Source organism: Parasteatoda tepidariorum, chromosome 8 (assembly GCF_043381705.1).
Source record: "Parasteatoda tepidariorum isolate YZ-2023 chromosome 8, CAS_Ptep_4.0, whole genome shotgun sequence".
Lineage (NCBI taxonomy): Eukaryota > Metazoa > Arthropoda > Arachnida > Araneae > Theridiidae > Parasteatoda > Parasteatoda tepidariorum.
In genome coordinates, this window is record NC_092211.1 from 35,735,541 (window position 1) to 35,757,399 (window position 21,859).

The 21,859-nt window shown below is 27.3% G+C and overlaps 1 protein-coding gene across 1 annotated transcript; it reads left to right on the forward strand.

Moving 5' to 3' along the window:
- The first annotated feature begins 60 nt into the window (after positions 1-60).
- LOC107455987 (Stress-induced phosphoprotein 1) lies at positions 61-20,145 on the forward strand. Its single transcript, XM_016073740.3, has 13 exons — positions 61-354; positions 800-1,009; positions 4,018-4,162; positions 6,950-7,100; positions 7,546-7,723; positions 11,028-11,154; positions 11,277-11,379; positions 12,537-12,657; positions 13,336-13,432; positions 13,782-13,943; positions 15,793-15,896; positions 15,988-16,151; positions 19,841-20,145. The coding sequence occupies exons 1-13, from the start codon at positions 337-339 to the stop codon at positions 19,911-19,913; spliced, it is 1,653 nt and encodes a 550-aa protein (XP_015929226.1). The 5' UTR covers positions 61-336; the 3' UTR covers positions 19,914-20,145.
- The last annotated feature ends 1,714 nt before the right edge of the window (positions 20,146-21,859 follow it).

The following is a 21,859-nucleotide window of genomic DNA, read 5'->3' on the forward strand; positions in this document are numbered from 1 at the left end:
AAGGAATCATTAAATTAATAATCATTTTATTCTTTGAACTTTTAAAAGTAAAAATCAACTGAATTCAAGAAATAAAGATTTGTTTATTACAAATATTTCTTTTGTATTTTAGTTTCTCAAAGAATGGGCGACAACTCAACTCGATATCAATGAGGAAAAAAAAAAAAAAAAGCTTCGAAACAGACCACCAATGTGTGATAGAACCTTCTAGTTATCTTAAGAATATTCTGTGTTGATCTTGAATTGAATTTCACTTCTCATCCTTGTTTTTTGAAAGCACCTCTGCGATTTCAATACTATTTTTCAGCCCACTCTTTTTAATAACAAGAAGTAAGAATGACGGATGCTGAAAAGGTAGACAGACTCTTTATTTATAAAGTGAAAATATTTTGTTTAGACTAATCATAATTTATTAGTCAACCGGCTGATCAGAAAAAACTACCTTTAGATAGCTTTATTTGACAAAACTACATTAATAACACGGAATTATATATTTTATTTTAGGTAATGATTTTATAAAACTACGTTGAAATTTGAATTTAAAACTGAACATGGTTTAAAGGCGTCACAATGGCACAAAAGTTGAATAAATAGTTGCTGTTTAATATGCTTTTAAACCTTGAAGTATTATAATTTTAAGTCGGAAGAAAATCCAGCTGCTGAATTAATTGATACAGTTTTCAGAGGGAGACTACTTTTTTATAAAAAAAAAAGAAACAACTTATTTTGTTTTATTTAATTTGATTGGCGATTTTTCTTACTTTTTAAGTAGAACTTAAAGTTAATTATTTTTTTCCAGGCAAATTCACTTAAAAATCAGGGCAATATTGCCTTGAATGCTGGTAACTTAGATGAAGCCATAAGATGTTACACTGATGCTATCAAAGCAGACCCAACTAATCATGTCTTATACAGCAATAGAAGTGCTGCCTATTGTAAAGCTGGAAATTATAAAGAAGCTTTAGAAGATGCAGAACACACTGTTCAAATGAAAGATGATTGGGCTAAGGTATTAAATAATTTAGGATTATTTTACATTTTAATGCTCTCTTCACCTGTTATTTATTCATGAAAATATATACATACTCACGGTTAAATGCAATGGAAGGTTTTTTCTACACTAGGGCGAACTGCAAGCTATTTACTGCCTATACACCCGGATTTACTGTTTCCGGTGTACTTTGAAGTCTTTTGTCTTACAACTTGACCATTGTGTTTTGACTCTGTTGAGTAGTATTTCTTGTACAGTGAAACCTCTTGGAAGTGACCACTCTGTGTTCCACAATAAAATGTGCATTGATGGAGATTGTTAGTTGTTAAAGGTTACCTCCATTGACTTCAAAATTGTTATCAAAGGTGCACGATTTTTCGCAAATGATTTTTATTTTAAACAGTGTCATTTTCTATTTTTCAAAATTGCCACTTCTGTTGCATCATGAAAAGACGGATCTATGAATAAAATTTGGATTTCCAAAAATGATCCCAACTGATATAATTATGTGTAAAAACAAATTTACCAATTATAAATGATAAAGCTATTTTAAATAAGTAGTTATGCTTGTTTCAGTTTGCATTTCATTTTATATCACAAAAATTAGTTGGCTTTTTTCAAATATGAGAAGAGGTTAATTTGTTTGAGGTAATTGTTTTTTCATAAATAAGTTTTTTTTTCCTAATTTAACTTTCAAACTTTAAAAGTAAATCATTGATAGCATTGTCTTTATTGCACTCGAACTGCAACACGAGGTTGTAAAATGAGGCTGTATCATGAAAAGGATCTCTGAATAAGAGCCTCATACAAATATTTTGAATATATTTCAATCTACTTATTTGCATTGATATTTTTTTTGTTTCCTTATTTGATTTTTTTCTCATTTGGGGCAAATGTTTGCCAGGTCACTGGGAGAGGTTTTAATGTTCTCTTCTAAAGGTTTTCTTCAATATAAAGTCTATGGAAAAAATTCTGTGCCTCCCTAAAGTGATCGTAAATAGAGGTGGTCTTTTGTGGAGGTTTCACTGTATAAGTGTATTTGTTACTGCATTTATTATTTGTGTTTAAGAAAAGAATTGTCATTTAAAAAAAAGACTTGTTATGAAACACCTTTTCAAAAATATACCAACTTTGAACTTAAACCTAAATGATAATATGTAAAATAAACTTAATCCTCGTTGCATGAACAATATGCTAGCACTAACACATGGTGGTGCTAGGCTCTCAACAAGAGCAAACGGTAATAAAGAAGTAAAAAGAGGCCGATTCAAGACTCCCAAAAAAGTTAGTTCTTTCTAAATGAGCAACCATGTCACCTTTTTTAACAATACATCTAATAAATAACTAAAACAAATTTTCACTTTAAACTCATTAGAATTACTTAATATCGTTAATATCTAATGATAACAACAGATTTGAGATCAGAAATAATACAATTTACCCCTTTTATTAATTTATTATAAAGAAAATTATCTATTTGAAAATATCACCTTACGGAATAAGCTGTTGAAGGCAGCTGTAGACTATCTGACCGAAAATAGAGCTGGTCAAAAGCTCAATATAGTTGTTTACATTGATATGAAAACACCAACTGACTAACCTGTTAACTTTCAAGTGCACTTTCATTCTTTTGAAATTAGGATTTATAATTTGACATGACAATCATCAGAAACAGGTTTAAACTCAAAAGTTTAGTATAAGAGCATATAAAATTACTAAGGAGAATGTTTGGTAATTTTGTAAAGATTTCAAGTTCACACTAAATTTTGTGTTTTAATTTATGATGTTTTGGCATCTAAATGTGCTTTATGATATGATTAACATCAAAAACAGTTTCAAATTGTGGGGGGAAAAACTACTTTGAAGGTTGAGGAAGTTATAAAAGAGAAGGTATTGCAATTATGTGTTGAATATTGTAAATTAATATAGTCAAAAAAGCTAGTTTGAAAACTGAGAAAGTTCTAAAAGTTAAGGCAAGACAATTATATATTAAACCAATTACCAGGATACCAGTAATGCCTATTGCCACAAATATCACTGATGTCAAAATTAGTTTGAAAATTATTTTATAGTTTTATGAAGCTGATAAGTGCTACAGTTTACCATAGTCTAGAGTTCTCCCTAGGTAAAGAAGGGGCATGGAAGGAAAATTGAAAAAAGAATTTTAAGGTTTGAAAGAGCACCACTTACCACTGTTAAAATTTATCGAAATGTGTAATATTATGTAATAACTTAATTTGATCCTCAGTTTTTAAATTACTCTCTTATATTATTTTATGTGTATATTTCATAAAGTAACTCTAATTTATTATCAAAATAACACAAAAATGTGAAGGTTTTGAAAAATAATTAAAGACAAGCTATAAGACATTATCTGTGTATTAATTTTCTTAAAAAAAATTAAACTAAAAAAATTAATTGATTAATAACTTCAAGGCATTTTTTATATTTTAAACTGAAAACTTTGAGAAAATGAATGTTTAAAGATGCATTTTTAAATGAAAGGTATTTATTTTGATAAAACAATGGTAAAATTAAAAAATCACTGAAATATTCATTGATACCTTCCCCTCCTAAATAAAAGATGTGAATATCTCTGGGCCAAAATCAATATCTAAATAAATCTGTATATATCAATATCTAAACTTTTCATTAAAACAGGTGGTTGAGAAAACAACCTTTTTCATGAAGAAATAAAATAAAAAAGGTGATGTTTTCCAGGTATTATTTTTATAAAATTTTACAAAAAGGGGCAATAAGGGCACTTTTATAGGAATCAACAGGCAGGCTGGGTGGCCGCCCTTCTAAACTTCCATCTATAAAGCGTCATCTGTTTCATTTTGTGTTCGTAAACAAAATTGTCTTTTTCATATGTTCTCTGATCTTAGTTCAGAAACTAAGAGCCTGTTCATTGAAAAGAGTTCTAAATTAGACTTTTGAATCCTTGAAATAAATCTGTTTAACATAGCTACTATAAACAGAAATACTTTTTCAGTCTGGTAATGTCAAATTAATTTTCTGTGCAGGGCTATTCTAGAAAAGGTGCTGCTTTAGCTTATCTCAAGAGATATGAGGATGCCCTGCAGGCATACATGGATGGATTGAAATTTGATCCAAACAATCAGCAACTTAAAGATGGTATCAAGGATGTGAAAACTCAAATGAATCAAGGTAATTATTTATAACATATTAACATCCATTATAATGACTGAGATGACCTTTTCTCCTAAAAGTCTTTTTTTTTAAAACAATTTATTTGTTTAATAGTAAATGTGTGAATTGAACAAAAGCGAGTCTAGTGCATTGATCATAATTATTCCTTAAGTATCTTTTAAAAAAAAAGGAGAAACAAATGCTATTTGAAATTATTCAAGTGCATTAATTTGGCATGAAATATTGTAAGAATTATTTTCAAAATAGAATTTTTTTCTATTTTTATCTCTCTAGATCTTCTCTTTTATCTTTCCAATCTCTTTAGACAAGTACAGCCACTCTTAATTCTTGGTAACTGTATCATCCAGCCTATGATGCCGGATGATATAGCAGGATTCCCTGCTTTGCATTTGTATTAAATTTCTGAAGTAGATGAGAAATTATCAAAGCATATAGAAATCATTTTTACTGTAGTTAAATACAGTACAGAACCTCTTATTCGGAAACCGGAAAACCGGAACAAAATTCAATGCATTTTCCTGCCATTTTTTTAAAAAAAGAAGAAAAAAAATTCCTCGAAAGATTTCTGAATTCTTTCTTTTTTAAAAGATGTTTACCATCATTTTAGAAATAATCATTAGTTCCCTACACTGTCAAAAGAAGTAAGAGTTTTTTAAAATTATTCTAAATGTATATAAATTTTTTAGTTGAGTTTGACAATTAAAAAAAAAAAAACGACTTTTTGTAGCGATTCAGAAAACCGGAAAAATCAGTTATCCGTAATAGCGATGGTCCCGATCGTTCCGGATATCGGTTCTCTACTGTATTATATTAAGATTAGACATATTTATTAAGATTATGAATATGACCTCGGTTACAAATTCAGAAAATGTAAGTTAGCAGATCATCAGGTAGTCTTATTTTTTTATTTATTCAAGAGAGATTAAGACAGTTTTAAGCCTTTATTTTTATAAATTTTGCAACATTTTTAATGGTCAGACTGAGCGGTCATTGTAGGACATCCATAAACATTCAGTCCTTTTGCCAACATTATTAAAATCCAAGTGTAAGTGTAGTTCCAAATTGATAATTAGATTCAAGGAGAGAGATCCATTGTTTGCAATTTATTGGGAAATAATACTGCTGAAAATAAAGCAGACATTGTGTTTCTAATATTAAATTTTGAATAATCAGACTTACAAATAGATTCTGTTGTTCGTTTTGTCACGGCATTGAATTAGTTATCGACTTCTTTCGCATCAGAAGTTATATATTATGTTATTGTTAATAAAAAATAATAGAAGTATTTATATTTGCTTTTTTATAAATAAAAATTAAATAATTATTCTAATTAGATAGAACAGAATTACAAATAATTAAAAATGATTATAACTTTAAAAGCTAGAAAATAAGTAATGCTTATTATGGCACCCACAGAGCCCCATTCCTCTTTCCATAATCCTGCGCTGCGATAATTTTGCGCATCCTTTTCACTGTTTTACCTCTGACTAATATAGAATTCTATCTCTATGGCTAAAACCGGACTCCCATATAGGTAAGGGAAAACCTGGAATTGTCTCGGAATTTTATATTGACTCTAAAAAGCAGGGGAGCGATGAGAAAATAGCATTTCTTTTCACAAAAACCTGACCTGGAAAGTTCTTAAATCATTGCTGGAAAATAACAAGTCTTAGAATTGTCAGTAACAGTAATCAATTATTAAGTAATTGCAACATCTATTACAATTATTTGTTATAAAAGTTCTACTTTTTAGTGAAACTTTTTCATGTTTCCATCCTCATTCAATGATTTTTTTGCTCACACAATCTAATATTTATTTGAATCTAAATTAACAAATAAAAATAATAATATTCCAGTTAAAAATGGCATGATATAAATTAATTTTGGTCTGGATTTATTTTAAAATTTACCTGAAATACCTGGAAAAGTCAGGGATATTTTTTTACGAAATTAAGTAGGAACTCTGTTAGAATTTATGTAATGGAACAGATTTTGAAAAATCAAATTATGTTGATAGATTATAGCTTAACATTCAGTGAATGAGAAAGTGACCCCCATTCTCGATATGTTGTGATTTGGCTTCTTAATATGTTGTGATTTTCTGATTGGCAAATTTTTCACAGGTAAATTATATTTCACCAATCAATTTCTCAGTTCTATAACAACATTTGCATTGTAAGCAACATTTTGCAAGTAGTGTGAATGGTTATTAAGGGGTGTGCAGGTGCACTTACATTACTCAAAAAAAATTCATTTCTGTATTTCAAGCAAAAAATACTGAGATTATAAAAGTTCAAAATGTAATTCAAAATAACAAAATTAAAATCTTTTTAAAAAAATTTTTTCAAACAAATACAACTCAAACATACATTTAAAAATTAAAGATTTAAGTAGTTTGTGCACTATAATTAGTATTCCTCAGACAAAATGAAAAACATGTTAAATTTTTTTTAACGAAACGAAATCTGCATAGCTTTAAATGTTTTCTAATTCAAAAATATCATACAGAAACTACCTTGTAAATATTATAAATTATTTGCTATACTTTGTTTGTTAATATTTGTGGCAAACTGATAATTATTTTCTTACATAATGAAATAATTACATTATTGTCAATTCATATAAAAACTAATTTTATTGCACCCAAGAGCTGAAAATTTTTTTCTTATATCCTCTTACGAAAATGGTTGTGCATCCCTATCCTAAGTGATCTTTGTATTTTTTTATAGTTGTTTTAAAGTTTTATTTCCATATGATATTTTACTAATTTAATAACTTTTACAGGTGCTGGATTCGATGGTGGTTTTCCTAATCCTTTTAAAGGATTAGAAGCTGTTGAAAAGTTGAAAAACGATCCACGGACTAAAGATTTCTTTAATGACCCAAGTTACTTGAAACTTCTTATGGAGCTTCAACAGAATCCTGCATTGATGATGTAAGATTTTATTAAAATTATTTTTAAAATATTTTTTAAAGTATGTCTATGTTGTGTACATTGATAGTGTGATAATGTTTTTATTTTATTTTTTATGGTGGTGTGAAAATATTGTATTGAGTATTCTAGAACTCTAGTATTTTTCGAATTCACCAATTTTCTATATCTAGTGTCTAATTTTACAGCAAAATGATTATAAGGCATCTTTTCAATTATTTTCAGTGGATACAGCTGATGTAATATGTATTTCAAATAAATTTAGGATTTTAAGAACTTGCATTCGCTTATGTTTTTTCTTTTTTGTTTCGGAACCATTAAATATAAAATCTACTGTCTTCAACTATCAAATTAATTTTTCTTATTGTTAATATGCCATAATATTTTCCCTTTCTTCCTTTTTTTAAAATTTTCTATTCTTAAATTGTTTTTTCCTGTTTCATTATAGGTCAAAAATGAAAGATCCACGTATTATGACAACACTGGGTGTCTTACTGAATATAGATTTGAGTAGTGCTGGAGTCGGCATGGAGGACGATGTTGAGATGACCCCGCCTCCTAAACCTGATACACCTAAACCTAAAGAAGAACCTATGGAAGTGGAACTTACTCCTGAAAAGAAAAAGGTGAGGAAGATTATAATTTGTTAATGTGTATTGTTAATCAGGAAGAAAATTTATTTTTTATAAATATCTTCTATGCATGATAAAGTTATTCAATTTCAGTTCCCCATGAATGACACATGGCAGATTGCATAATTAATTGTATGCAAGTTATATAAATTTAAAATGTTTATGTAGATGAATTTTCGTATATATATATATATATACTCACGGTTAAATGCAATGGAAGGTTTTTTCTACACTAGGGCGAACTGCAAGCTATTTACTGCCTATACACCCGGATTTACTGTTTCCGGTGTACTTTGAAGTCTTTTGTCTTACAACTTGACCATTGTGTTTTGACTCTGTTGAGTAGTATTTCTTGTACAGTGAAACCTCTTGGAAGTGACCACTCTGTGTTCCACAATAAAATGTGCATTGATGGAGATTGTTAGTTGTTAAAGGTTACCTCCATTGACTTCAAAATTGTTATCAAAGGTGCACGATTTTTCGCAAATGATTTTTATTTTAAACAGTGTCATTTTCTATTTTTCAAAATTGCCACTTCTGTTGCATCATGAAAAGACGGATCTATGAATAAAATTTGGATTTCCAAAAATGATCCCAACTGATATAATTATGTGTAAAAACAAATTTACCAATTATAAATGATAAAGCTATTTTAAATAAGTAGTTATGCTTGTTTCAGTTTGCATTTCATTTTATATCACAAAAATTAGTTGGCTTTTTTCAAATATGAGAAGAGGTTAATTTGTTTGAGGTAATTGTTTTTTCATAAATAAGTTTTTTTTTCCTAATTTAACTTTCAAACTTTAAAAGTAAATCATTGATAGCATTGTCTTTATTGCACTCGAACTGCAACACGAGGTTGTAAAATGAGGCTGTATCATGAAAAGGATCTCTGAATAAGAGCCTCATACAAATATTTTGAATATATTTCAATCTACTTATTTGCATTGATATTTTTTTTGTTTCCTTATTTGATTTTTTTCTCATTTGGGGCAAATGTTTGCCAGGTCACTGGGAGAGGTTTTAATGTTCTCTTCTAAAGGTTTTCTTCAATATAAAGTCTATGGAAAAAATTCTGTGCCTCCCTAAAGTGATCGTAAATAGAGGTTGGTTTTTGTGGAGGTTTCACTGTATAAGTGTATTTGTTACTGCATTTATTATTTGTGTTTAAGAAAAGAATTGTCATTTAAAAAAAAGACTTGTTATGAAACACCTTTTCAAAAATATACCAACTTTGAACTTAAACCTAAATGATAATATGTAAAATAAACTTAATCCTCGTTGCATGAACAATATGCTAGCACTAACACATGGTGGTGCTAGGCTCTCAACAAGAGCAAACGGTAATAAAGAAGTAAAAAGAGGCCGATTCAAGACTCCCAAAAAAGTTAGTTCTTTCTAAATGAGCAACCATGTCACCTTTTTTAACAATACATCTAATAAATAACTAAAACAAATTTTCACTTTAAACTCATTAGAATTACTTAATATCGTTAATATCTAATGATAACAACAGATTTGAGATCAGAAATAATACAATTTACCCCTTTTATTAATTTATTATAAAGAAAATTATCTATTTGAAAATATCACCTTACGGAATAAGCTGTTGAAGGCAGCTGTAGACTATCTGACCGAAAATAGAGCTGGTCAAAAGCTCAATATAGTTGTTTACATTGATATGAAAACACCAACNTTTATATATATATATATATATATATATATATATATATATGCAAGTATATGTTTTTTTTAAAGAAGTTAATATATTCTCTATTTCTGTATCTTTTTATTTATAATATAGCTGATGTTTGAAAAAGTCATTTTATTTATAAGTTCCGGAAAACAGTAAATGCAGTCTTAACTCCTGTTTTCATCTTTCTTTACTATTAATGGATTAATGTTATTTTTATGATGTGGTGTTAATATTTATAGAGAATTCTTTTAAAAGAATAGCTCTTTAAGTTTATTAAATCCCTTAGGTTTCATATTATTGGCGTGTGTTAAATGCATTTTCTATAGAACTCATAACTCTGATGCATTTCATTAATTATTTTCTTACTTAAATATATCTATAAATACTATTTATGTAAATCAACTCTTGAGCCCTTTAGGTATGCATTAAAAGAGCATTTTTCTATCATTTATCATATTAAAAGAAAAATTCTTCCGGAGAAATATTCGTTAGATTTCAATTCCTGAAAATAGTTCGCTGTATAGGGTTGTCAGTCTGTCTGAAAATTTGAAACTCTCCATACATCATTTGCCTTGCAAATTTCGATATATTTCTTCAAGCGGATTTTTTTTGACATTTGACGTAAAAAAATAAATATCATTATTATATAAAGAAATGATTGAAAAAAGAAAATTATTCAAATTTGAAATGCCATTTTTAAGAAATGAAAGAAAAGCATTGTCTTTTTTGTTTTTTAAGAAAATTTCTAGCTTTTCGTTGAATCTAATCAATAATGACTGTTGCTCTTCCAATCTTTGCAAAGTACCAAAGTTGCATTTTTTTTTTCAAATATTATTTCCATTTCATGTAATTAAAAAGATGCTTTCTTTTTGTCAAATACTTTTGGAAAGAAATTTCTGTTCATTTTTGATATAATTGATGGATATAAGAGGGATAATGTAATCTACTATTTTTAACTTGATTTTTATTTTATGTTTTAAAAGCAGTTACCCTTGTTTTCTGACTATAACTTTTCATTTCTTATATTTGTTATCAGTACGGTTCAAATGTTGGTAACCATGCACATTATTGAAGATGCTAGATAACTATGAAATCAATAATTATTAAAATTATACAGATAAGTATAATTATAAGATTTATTACTTTGGAGTAAATTGGTTTATAAGTCTTGTTAATTGCATTAGTAAAATACATAGGTGATTCAATTTCTAAAATAAAGGTTAAGCTTTTTCCAGTAAAGTGCAAGTGTACCATAGTGATTTTTTTTAAATTATTTTTTCGTGCCATTAAGTGTTATGTACATCCTACCCAGACCCTGAGGGTTTTAGTAATTATACTAGACTTAGATTAAAATTGTAAAATTTTTTTTAAAGAGAATAACATGTTCCTATAGCACATGACATAAATTTACATCATAGCTGAAATTTTAAACACATCTACTTGTTGTAAAATAAAGCTTATTTTCAAAATTATGTAGATATAATTTATTCTAAGTTTATATTGTTTATCATGATAAAAATGTCAGTGTTTACATTTGTTTTTAATTTTAATGTACTTGCCTTAAAATGAGTGATATATATTTTAAATATGGTTCTTACTTAGGCTATTGAAGAGAAAGATAAAGGCAACGAATTGTATAAAGAGAAAAAGTTTGAGGAAGCCCTGGCTCAGTATGATAAAGCTATTGAACTAGATTCTACTGAAATGACATTCCTTACAAATAAAGCTGGTATATTATTGCAGTTTACTCTTTTAAAATACTTTTTGAGCATTTTTTTTTATTTGATTGCTTGTATGTAATTTGAAATATTGATTTCCTCATGAAAATAAATAAAACTTTCTATATTGTAGCTGTATACTTTGAAATGAAAGAGTTCGAAACTTGTATTAAAGAGTGTGAAAAAGCCATTGAGATTGGAAAAGAAAATAGAGCAGATTTCAAGAAATTTGCTAAGTAAATTTATAATGATTGTTTTTTTTTTATATAAGTATAATTCATTTTCTATATTAGATAAAGTAACATTTCTGATCAAAATGTATAGTTAATGTAAGAGGACCAACTGGTTTGGGTTGAGTAAAGGTCTACATGTATTATTTGTATTTGAGCGGAACAAGAGTTGTAGCATTTAAATGCAGCATATTTGGAATGGATTAAAAGTACTGTTAATGTTCTAAATGTGTTAAAAGTTCTTCGCAGTTAAAAAAAAAAAATTTTTTTTTTTTTGCTTTTTGTTTGCTTTAAAAATTGTGTTCTCTATGAACATTCTTTGATCTGTATAATCATGTAGTCTCAGTCATAAATAATTTGATTTTGTTATTGCCAGTCTTTGTTTATGTTTTTAAAAATTGGTTAATTTTAATAGATTTTTTTCTCAAATGCGTAAAAGGGAAATTTTTTATAGATGGAACTTTTCATCTTATTAGTCACCAATAAATTTACATATATTTGTATTATAAATTTTAAAAAGATATAAGTAAAATAGAAACGGTGATATTTACTAATATGCACGAGTCTTAGGGCAACACTCTTCATTCTCATTAGCATATCTAAAACAAATTTAGGACCCCAACTTTGGATAGAAAAAGGATAGAGACAGAATACTATTCATAAATACCAATATTATTTCATATTCCAGAAATGTGTTATTTAAAGCTTTTTACAGGTTTGGACTGACAAAATTTTTACTGGATTACAACACTTTAATTGCATTAGAAAAGAAAAAAAAAACATGGAAAGGTAAATTATTTAGACACAATGAGTGTGCAATAAGCAATGCTTCAGTACTACATGCTAGAGTTAAAACTTGTTATAAACATGTTCAGTTAAAATGCTATGATGCAAAATTCTTTTAGTAACATAATTTTCATTCTTTAAGTTAAATTTCTAAATTTCATTTTTGTTTTAATTTAAGTTTTGATTTGTACATGAAATTAATTTTCTTGCATATACTTGTCAAGTCCAAATCTTCTTGTTTATCTTTTGTGTAGAATTTTGTAACAGAAATTTTGTACAATTTTTCTTTTTTGCTTCAACAGATTTTATATAAAATTTTGCTAATTGTTATAAATATTGCACTGAATTTTTATTTATTCTTGTTTTTGTTTCTTTAGAGCATATTCAAGAATGGCTGCAGCCTATTTTAAATTAAAAGACTACAATAATGCTAAACATTATTATCAAAAGTCTTTAACTGAACATAGAACACGAGACACCCTTAACAAGCTACAAGAAGTAAGTTTTTACATTATTAAAAAATGTTTATATAAAAAAGAAAATCTAGACTTTTTACATTTTTAAATGATACTTAAAACTTCAAATTTGAAGGTAAGGAAAAGGACACATACTGCCAAGTTTTCTAATTATTATGAAACAGTGTTATTATGTCACTTTTAATAGCTATATTTATTTTATATACTTGCATTTAATGACTCTAAATGTTTGTATTTCCAACTGTGCCATAAGAAGATGATAGTTTTTATAGCTATGTTCTCTTTAAATCAGTGGTTTATGTATAGCTTTTTATTTTGCAGTTATTTAAAGTATACATGACAATTTATTTCAGCTAAAATAATGTAAAAAGTCATAAAGAAACAGCAATTATTACACTGTAGCACAGTAATGAATCCTTTTATTCTAAAGTTAAGTCATTCATTTGTTAAGAATGCTATAAATATTTTTCATTACACCAATTGCCTACAAATATTAAGTTTTTCATAAACTTGCAAGGTAAAGTAACAAAACCATCAAAATAAATCATATTGCTCCAAATTGTCTCTCAAAAATTTTAGTAATTTTCAAAATATTGATATAAGAAAACTTCAAATCCGTACATTCCTTACTATAAAATTATTATTTACATTTGAATATATATTTTATATGTACTGAAATAATATATTTTACTCGTAATAGGTAGAAAAGATTATAAAAGAAGAAGAAAAGAAAAAATATATTGATCCAGAAAGAGCATTAGAAGCGAAAAATTCTGGCAATGAATGCTTTCAGAAAGGTCAGTTTAATCTGATTGTGTTATAATTCCCTTCCTCTCCAAAAGTAAAAAACTTGTATAAGGTTTTAAGGTTTTCCTTGCTTTAATAGTTAAAATTATTAAAAGTAAAAAACTTGTATAAGGTTTTAAGGTTTTCCTTGCTTTAATAGTTAAAATTATTATAGTGAGTCCTTTGTAGATAAGGTGAACATTAATTTCTTCATAGGAGAGGGAGATATTATTTCTTTCATAAGAACGAGATATTATTTTGAATTTTTACTCTTTTAGTTTTGTTCAACTATTGTAAGGTTCTCTGTATTACTTGATTCAGTTTTCGTTATTTGTGATAAATTTTACTGTCTACTTCAAGGTGATTATCCTGGAGCAATGAAACATTATACTGAAGCCATTTTGCGAAATCCTGATGATGCTAAGCTGTATAGTAACAGAGCTGCTTGCTATCAAAAATTAGTTGAGTTTCCTTTGGCAGTAAAAGACTGTGACACTTGTATAAAATTAGACCCAACATTTGGTGAGTTGAAAAATTTACTACAACCCATAGAATTATGTAATTTACCATAAGAGGCAACTGTTTGTGACTAATAATTTTATTTACCATTTTGACTAAAATTATCTTAAAGATAATTAAATGAATCTATTAATTGAGAAAAGTGATATTCTGCTGAAATAATTGGGCCATATTGAAGACAGTATTTTAATTATGTATGATGTTCAATATTTTTTAAAAATTTTAATCATTATTAAAATACAAGTGGTATTTTTTATTTATTTATTTTCTTAATTTTCAGCCTTGATTTTTTGTATTTTTATGTATTATGTGCATGTTTTGTAATTTTTGCCTGATTATAGATAAAGAGAAAATCTGTTGGAGCAAAAGAAGTTAATCTGTTAGCAATGTCCTCCTAGAATTTTTTAAAGTTACTGGATCTGATTATAAGCGGACTTCCCACTTAAGCTTTCATAAATTTTCTAGAAATTCTAGGCTTATAATTGGAAATGTACAATATGTTTGTTTTACATTAACTTCAATTATATCTTTTATTAAAAAAGACACTAATAAATTAGGGCTGCACAGCATTTAGTTAAGGCGATTCCACCATTATGGACATAGCATTTGTGGATTTTGAGTGCCTATAATTAAGTTAGAAACCATCAAACACTTCTAATAATTTTTTTGTAGGAATACTGGGGTTCTCTGCACTTGTTCCAATTTTTTTTTTTACTTTATGAATTTGAATTTTTTTTTAAAGAATAAATAAATAAAAACTGACGGCTACAGACATAACTTACACAAATGTCAAATATGTGTAGTGATCAACAGATTTACATATTTCTATAAATTATAACAAAATTTTTTTTAAAAAAAAACTATGTTATTTAATATGTTCAGAAGAGTATGAAGGTTTCAAAATCCTTCAAGTTTTGAACATATCAAATTTAAATAATTATGAAGAATACAAACTAATTTGTAACGGACCATGGGTTCGTAACGCCAAATTAGCTTGGTGCTACGACTGGAACACTCTGTCATTTTAAACAATTAATTAGCTTTTACAAGATGGAAACTAAGAGACTACAGAAAGAAAATAACTTATAGTTTTAATGATTTTATGATTATCAAGAAAGAATTTTACTAACGTATTTTTTAAGCAAAAAAATATATTTATTTTTTATACCTATATATCTTTTAAGCATGAAAAATTTCATTAAGATTTATTAAGTAATGAATTTGTCTTTTAATCATTGAGAAGAATTTATTTACAGTGCCTTAATTAGCTTTATTAATGGTAAAAATTAAAAATTTAAGTTTTTCTCTTAAATTGGAGGTAATGTACTTTTTTTTTTAATTTGAAAGTTTTTCTATCATTGTTAAACCTACCTTAGCTGAAAATTCCAGAAAACAGTTTAAAAATTTTTGCTTACTTCTCTCAGAACATTAAGTTCAACATAATTTTTATTGCTGATGTGACAAGGAATTGGCCAATTCAAATTCTATTGACAAAATTATATTTTTGATTTTATTTTCTTCTTTTCATTGTTGTATTATATACCTTGAAATAATAAAAATAGAATGACAACATATTTTATTAATAATTTAAAAAAAGCCGACCAGCCTGTGTAGGGGGCAGGGAACTGTCCTTGCATCAGAAAGGTCCTGGGTTCGAATCCCGGGCAAGGCATGGATGTTTCTTTCTCTGTCTGTGTGTTCTATGTCCTTTCTCCATTGTGTGTGTGAATGTGACCCGCTCTATTAACGGGTTTATGGTTGTTTGAATGGTATGACTTACAACATTGTTTCTCTAGGTTGAGTGTTTTTTAGAAATGTTAAAAGTAAAATAATATTTTAAATACTTTTTCAGTTAAAGCTTATATTAGAAAGGCAATGGCACTGATGGCTTTAAAAGAACATTCAAAGGCTTCTGCTGCTTACCAAAAGGCTTTAGAAATTGATCCAAATAATCAAGTATGTATATATTACTTTGACAGTCATTTTTTATGTAATATTTTATTCTACAATAAGATAAATTCTATTGCTATTTTTTAATTTTTTTTAGGAAGCATTAGATGGATACCGAAAATGCATGGCTGCTAACAGTAGTAATCCTGAAGAAGTCCGTAAGCAAGCCATGTCTGACCCAGAAGTACAACAAATTCTTGGTGACCCAGCAATGCGTTTAATCTTAGAACAAATGCAGAACGATCCTAGAGCATTGCAAGAGTAAGTTTTATTGCTTTTTGAATGTTTATGTATTGTTTATATGCGTTATTTTTCTGAAATGAAATTAATATTGAAAACACTAGATATTTTGCTTGCTCTGGAAGCAATATGTAATGTAAAGGAAATGAACATTGCATGAAAAGAGCATTCTGAATAACTTTCGATCTAAAGAAGTGGATTTTAGTTTATCAAGTTGGAATCTTAATGACTCAGAGGGACCTACTTAATGGAGGATTAATTGGTGCAGACTATATTTCAAATTATAAAATCTGTAACAAGTATTCTTTTTTCAAAGAGACTTTTTTTTTCTTTTCAGATTCAGAATTGTGAATCTCTAAATATGGAGGGCATTGAAACCAGAAAATTTAGTTTCATATCTTAGTAGAGAATGTGTTAAAAGTTTGCATGCCTATTTGTATTCCAGGGAAACCCCTAAAATTTTAGAGATTCAGAAAAATATGTTCTGGATTAAAACAATTGCTTTAAGCAAAAGAAATTATGCAATAAGGGGAAAAAATTCCATGTCTCCTATGCTACTTCTGTATTTTTGCTTTCTTTCCCTCCCTATAGTGGCAGAACTGTTATGAATCTATTACTATAGATTTGTTAATCCAATCCTGTGTGAAATCTCAATGCAATAAATAGTTTTTAATTTATATTTCTTATTAAATTTAATAATCATAAAAGATATGTATTATATTAAATTTATAACATCTTAATGTGAATTTTAAATTACAGCACTCAAACTTGAAGCAAAATTAGGTCTTTTATTTAAAAGAAAATTAAAATTTAAGAATTTCGCTTTTTAAAAACGTTATTTTGTTCCTCTGGAAGTATTTGTTCCACCTCACCCCCAGCTTTTGGATTTTATATTTAAAATTGCATTGTCTGAGAAAATATTATTTTTGTACCTAATAATTAAATAATGCTTAATATTAATACAAAGTGGATAAAAGTTTCTTGATAACAAATGTCTTTAAGATCTATAATTCCCATGTCATTCAGAAGACTTTTTTGTGTCAAGGTTGTGAGTAAATTAATAAAAAAAAATTAGGAAAAATAAAAATTTTGCTAAAAAGTGATTTATTTTTTATGTTTTTAAAGAATGCCAATTTTTTACCCGAATTCTTAATTTTTCAATTCAAATGTGTTTTAGTCATTTTTATTGATTCAGTAATGAGTTAGAAAAGAGCTTTTCTTGTAACTTATTATTGATTAATTTGGTTAATTTTTTGCACTGAAGGTAAGAGTTCAATTAATTTTAGGTAAATAAAAGTCTTTTATGTGAGATTCTTAAAAATATTGGAAATGAATTAATCTCGATATTGAAAATTTTTTTATTGTATTAATATATGCATAAATCATATTGAATAACATAATAAAATAGTATGTAGGAGGGATAATATTTTGTATTGATAATGTAGGATATGACTTTTAATTTAATTCAAAATTCTGTTAACAGTTTTTAATTAAATACTTTTTCATTCTTTAAGTGATGTATTGCTTTGCTGTTTATATTTGTTTTTAAGATTGTTACTTAGGATAACCAGGGTAAACTCGTAACTTTTTCTCAAACCAGAACGTGATCTGGAAAGAAAGCTGTAGCTCTGAGATATTTTGGTTACTAATTTTTTTTATCTAAATTAGAATGCAATTTATACTTTATATTCTTCAACAATTCTATTAAAGGAGATAAAAAGTTATAATTTTCTCTCTTTATAAAAAGTCATAAGTGTTGCTGCAGCTGTTTTGTGAGTTAAATTCAATATTGCATTTTGCTTTGCTGTACAAAAAACTATTAAGACTTAGAAACTTTAAATTGAGAAGATGTATAGAAAAATATATAGAGTACAATGGAATAAAAAAAGTGTAACAAACCATAATCAGTTAAAAATTTGTTAATTTTTAAACTTGCATTAAAAAAATACCATGCAAGCTGCTCTACAAGTAGCAGGACTGCATACTACCGAGTTGAGTTAAGACATGGAAAGTGCCATTTTTGTTTATGAACTTCATGTGAGCTTTTTTTTTTCCTTTAAATTCAATTTGTTTAAAAATTAGTCCAATTTTATGCACTTTTTTCCCTTGCAAATTCACTTTTTTTTGCATTATGTTACATTTTGTTCTTTTGCGTGGATTCTTGAAGACTTAAAAACTAGGAAAGTGTACAGAAAAATTTACTAGGAATATGATGGAATAAAAAAAGAAAAAAAATTGTGATGAATTATTAGTTCGAGAATTATCAACTGCTAAACTTGAAGTAAAAAAAAAAGCTAAAAACAAACTGTTGATTATTGAATTCATGCACACTGAAAAGGCACTTTTTAATTATAAACTTATTATTATTATTATTATTATTATTTTTTTTGAAATTCCAATTTATTTGAAAGTTATATTGCAAATTTAAGTACTTTTTTGTTAACTTTTCTTTCTTTAATTAAATAATGATTATTTATCTGTTGAAAAATTTGCCACTCACAAAATCATTTTATTAGCAACCTGTGCTTCACTTAATGTTTAAAGTTACAAAAAGGGATAACTAAAGGTAACAAGAGAAAGTTTTCACATGTTGTCAGATTTAAATTGCGACATTTATATGGAAATTTTTCAAAAACAAATCTCTATAAAAGCTAAAATCTAAATATCCAAATTAAAGTTAAAAACTGTTCGCAATTTGAGCAGTTATGCAATATAAGATTATTGTTAGCAAGTAAAATAGGTTTTCATTCATTACTTATTGTGTCACACACTATGTTTATAAGTTGAAATATTTATTTTCATGTAGCATTGAGCGTTTTTCAAATACAAGTGATTGATTATTTTTCTACGATTAACATATTAACAAAATTTTCTTACATAAAATCATCATAAATATGTCTTTTAAAAACAAAATTTAATTTCTTCGAAAAATGTTGACTTTTAAGGGGAAAAAACAGAGATGAATGTGAGACCGTCACGGGCATTAGTGAATAGTGTGAGCTAATATTTTAAAATATATACAGTAGGGAACCGATTATCCGGAACGATCGGGACAATCGCTATTCCGGATAACTGATTTTTCCGGTTTTCTGAATCGCTACAAAAAGCCGTTTTTTTTATTGTTAAACCCAACTAAAAAAAAAAAAATATTTGGAAATAATCTTGAAAAAACGAAGTAATACACTAATGATTATTTCCAAAATGATGCTAGGGTAAACATCTTTCAAAAAAGAAAGAAAAATCCTAAAATCTTATGAGGAAAAAAAATTTTTTTTGAAAAAAATAACTGGAAAATTTATCGAATTTCGTTCCGGTTTTTTGGTTTTCCGGTTTTCTGATTTCCGGATAACGGGTTTTGTACTGTATATATAAAACATATTTAAGAACTTAAATTTTGATTACAGATTTAGATCAGACAGAAAGAAATCTTGCTCTTCAAGTTTCAAGTAAAAAAAAAGTTTAAAACCGTCGTATCAAAAGTATTAAAGCAATAATTGCTGTTCGAAAAATAAGATCCCCATGTGTACTCTCTCACATTCATTACTGTTTTTTCTTTTTTTAAAAAATTTTTTTTTTTTTTAATCAATGTCAATATTTTTGTATAACTGTACATTTTTTTATATAATAAAATTTTTCGTTATTTTGTAAATTTTCGTTGGTTTGTAAACTATTGTTTTTTAATAATACTTCAAATTTATTTTTTTATACAGGCATCTGAAGAACCCCGATATAGCAGCGAAAATCCAAAAATTATTAGAATCTGGTCTGATAGCTATCCGCTAAATGAGTTTGAATGTGGACTAGTCCAAATGACTTAATAATTCCATTTGCAAATCTTCATTTTTTTTCTTACTGTTCTTTTCTTGCTAAGCTAACCTTGCTCTTCATTATCATTTCATGTAATGGTGTTATGAGCCAGAAAAGCACATAAAATATTTTGTTTAACAAAGATTATCATGAATTGTATATTATTCGAAATAAAAATGCAATTAAACATTTGTTATTTCAATAAAAATGAAATCTTGTGTTTTATTGTACTCTAGCTGAATACCTGTCATTTATACAGAGTTAAAATAAAAAAAGATTATAAATAATAAATAAATCTGTATATATTACACAATCTTGCACAAAACTGTAGAGCATTAGCACCCCCCCCCAAAAGAAGTTTTTTTTCTTCATTATTTAGTTATTGTTTGTTTCCCTTTTTCGATGATTTTATATCCTGAAAAAGAACTACTAAACTCGTTGAAGAGTAGTACTATTGATCGCGGCCAACAAGAAATTTCAAGAGTGTTACTTAAAACAAAATAAGATCAGATAGCAGACCTGCAAGCTATGTCTTTGTAAGGAAACTGTGGATTCAGAAGCAAATAGAGTTCAACACACACTCGTGACATCGCTTGCACAGGTATCCAATTAAATCTGATTTGAATCACATGGTTAGACATTAACACGTCACTTCTTGATTTGTCAGTACCCAATAGACGTCTTCGCGTTGCTTTTGTTTACCTGACTTAAATCGATCAAGTATAAATAACTATTGAAAAATGTCTGTGAAACTAGTCTGATTTAACAGAGCTGTAAGTAGCAAACATCTTTGATGTTTGGTTCTTAACTATTAAATAATAAAATCTTAAGTTTAATTTGCAACAATTTTGAAATCAATGTAAACAACTGTATGAGAAAAATTAATTTTTCAGAAATTCCTCTTGTTAAAGCAATTTTTGATTGAATATTTAATTAAAATTGTCTTTTGCACCCTCTTTCAAAATTTCAGAATCCTAGCACAAACGGTTCTGGGGTTATAAAGTTGTTCAATCCAAAATTCTAGGTTTTGTGAAGTTCAGTAATTTTTTTAAAAATTGGAAAATTCCAGAAAAGAAATCGATCAAAATGGATTTTTGCCCAGTGTATTGTTTGCTTCTGTATTTATTTAATATATATATTTATTCCATCCCTAATTTTAAATTAAATAAAATGAGTTCCATGTTTGTTTGTATTATTGTTCTACTACTATTCAGTATCTATTACTATTCAAAATCATGAATTCAAAAATGGACAAATGATTAGTGTCCTGTTAACCTCCATTTATCAACACGTTTTAACTTTAAATTTGGTATATACTTCGTTTTATTTGATACAAAATATTACTCAACATGTTTAAATGTTAATTAGCGCTTGAAGTGTCACTATATGGTGAAACTTCTAACTTTACGGCCTACTTTGAAATTTTCGGGGGAGGGGATTCTATGTATAGTTGGTAAACGCTTATTTATTATAAAATTAAGCAAGGATGTAAATTTTAAAAATATTCGATGAAAGCGTATGAGAACCCTTCAATACAAGGTAATCTGGTTTTTATATACTAAATTAACTGATATAAAACAGCTTGTTTTATATATATACCTCCCATTCTACTTATGTTTGTAAATGAAACATGTAATAAACTAAAAAAAATATGATTAACGAAACTGTATTAATCTCCTAAAAAGGCGAATAACTTTTTCATCCGAGGAAGCTTTATATTGTCGATTTATTAGGATTTTCTATATCTCCTATTCTATGGTTACGTGTCTGCGTGACAAATAATAATAAATAATTTTTTTCAATTATTTCAACTTTATTAATTGCTTTGGTACATGCTTGTGCATGTTGATTAACATCGATTTATTGATTATTTACTTTCCTATTTTCTACCCCATGCGCTGAACTGGTATTTGGCTTGTAAA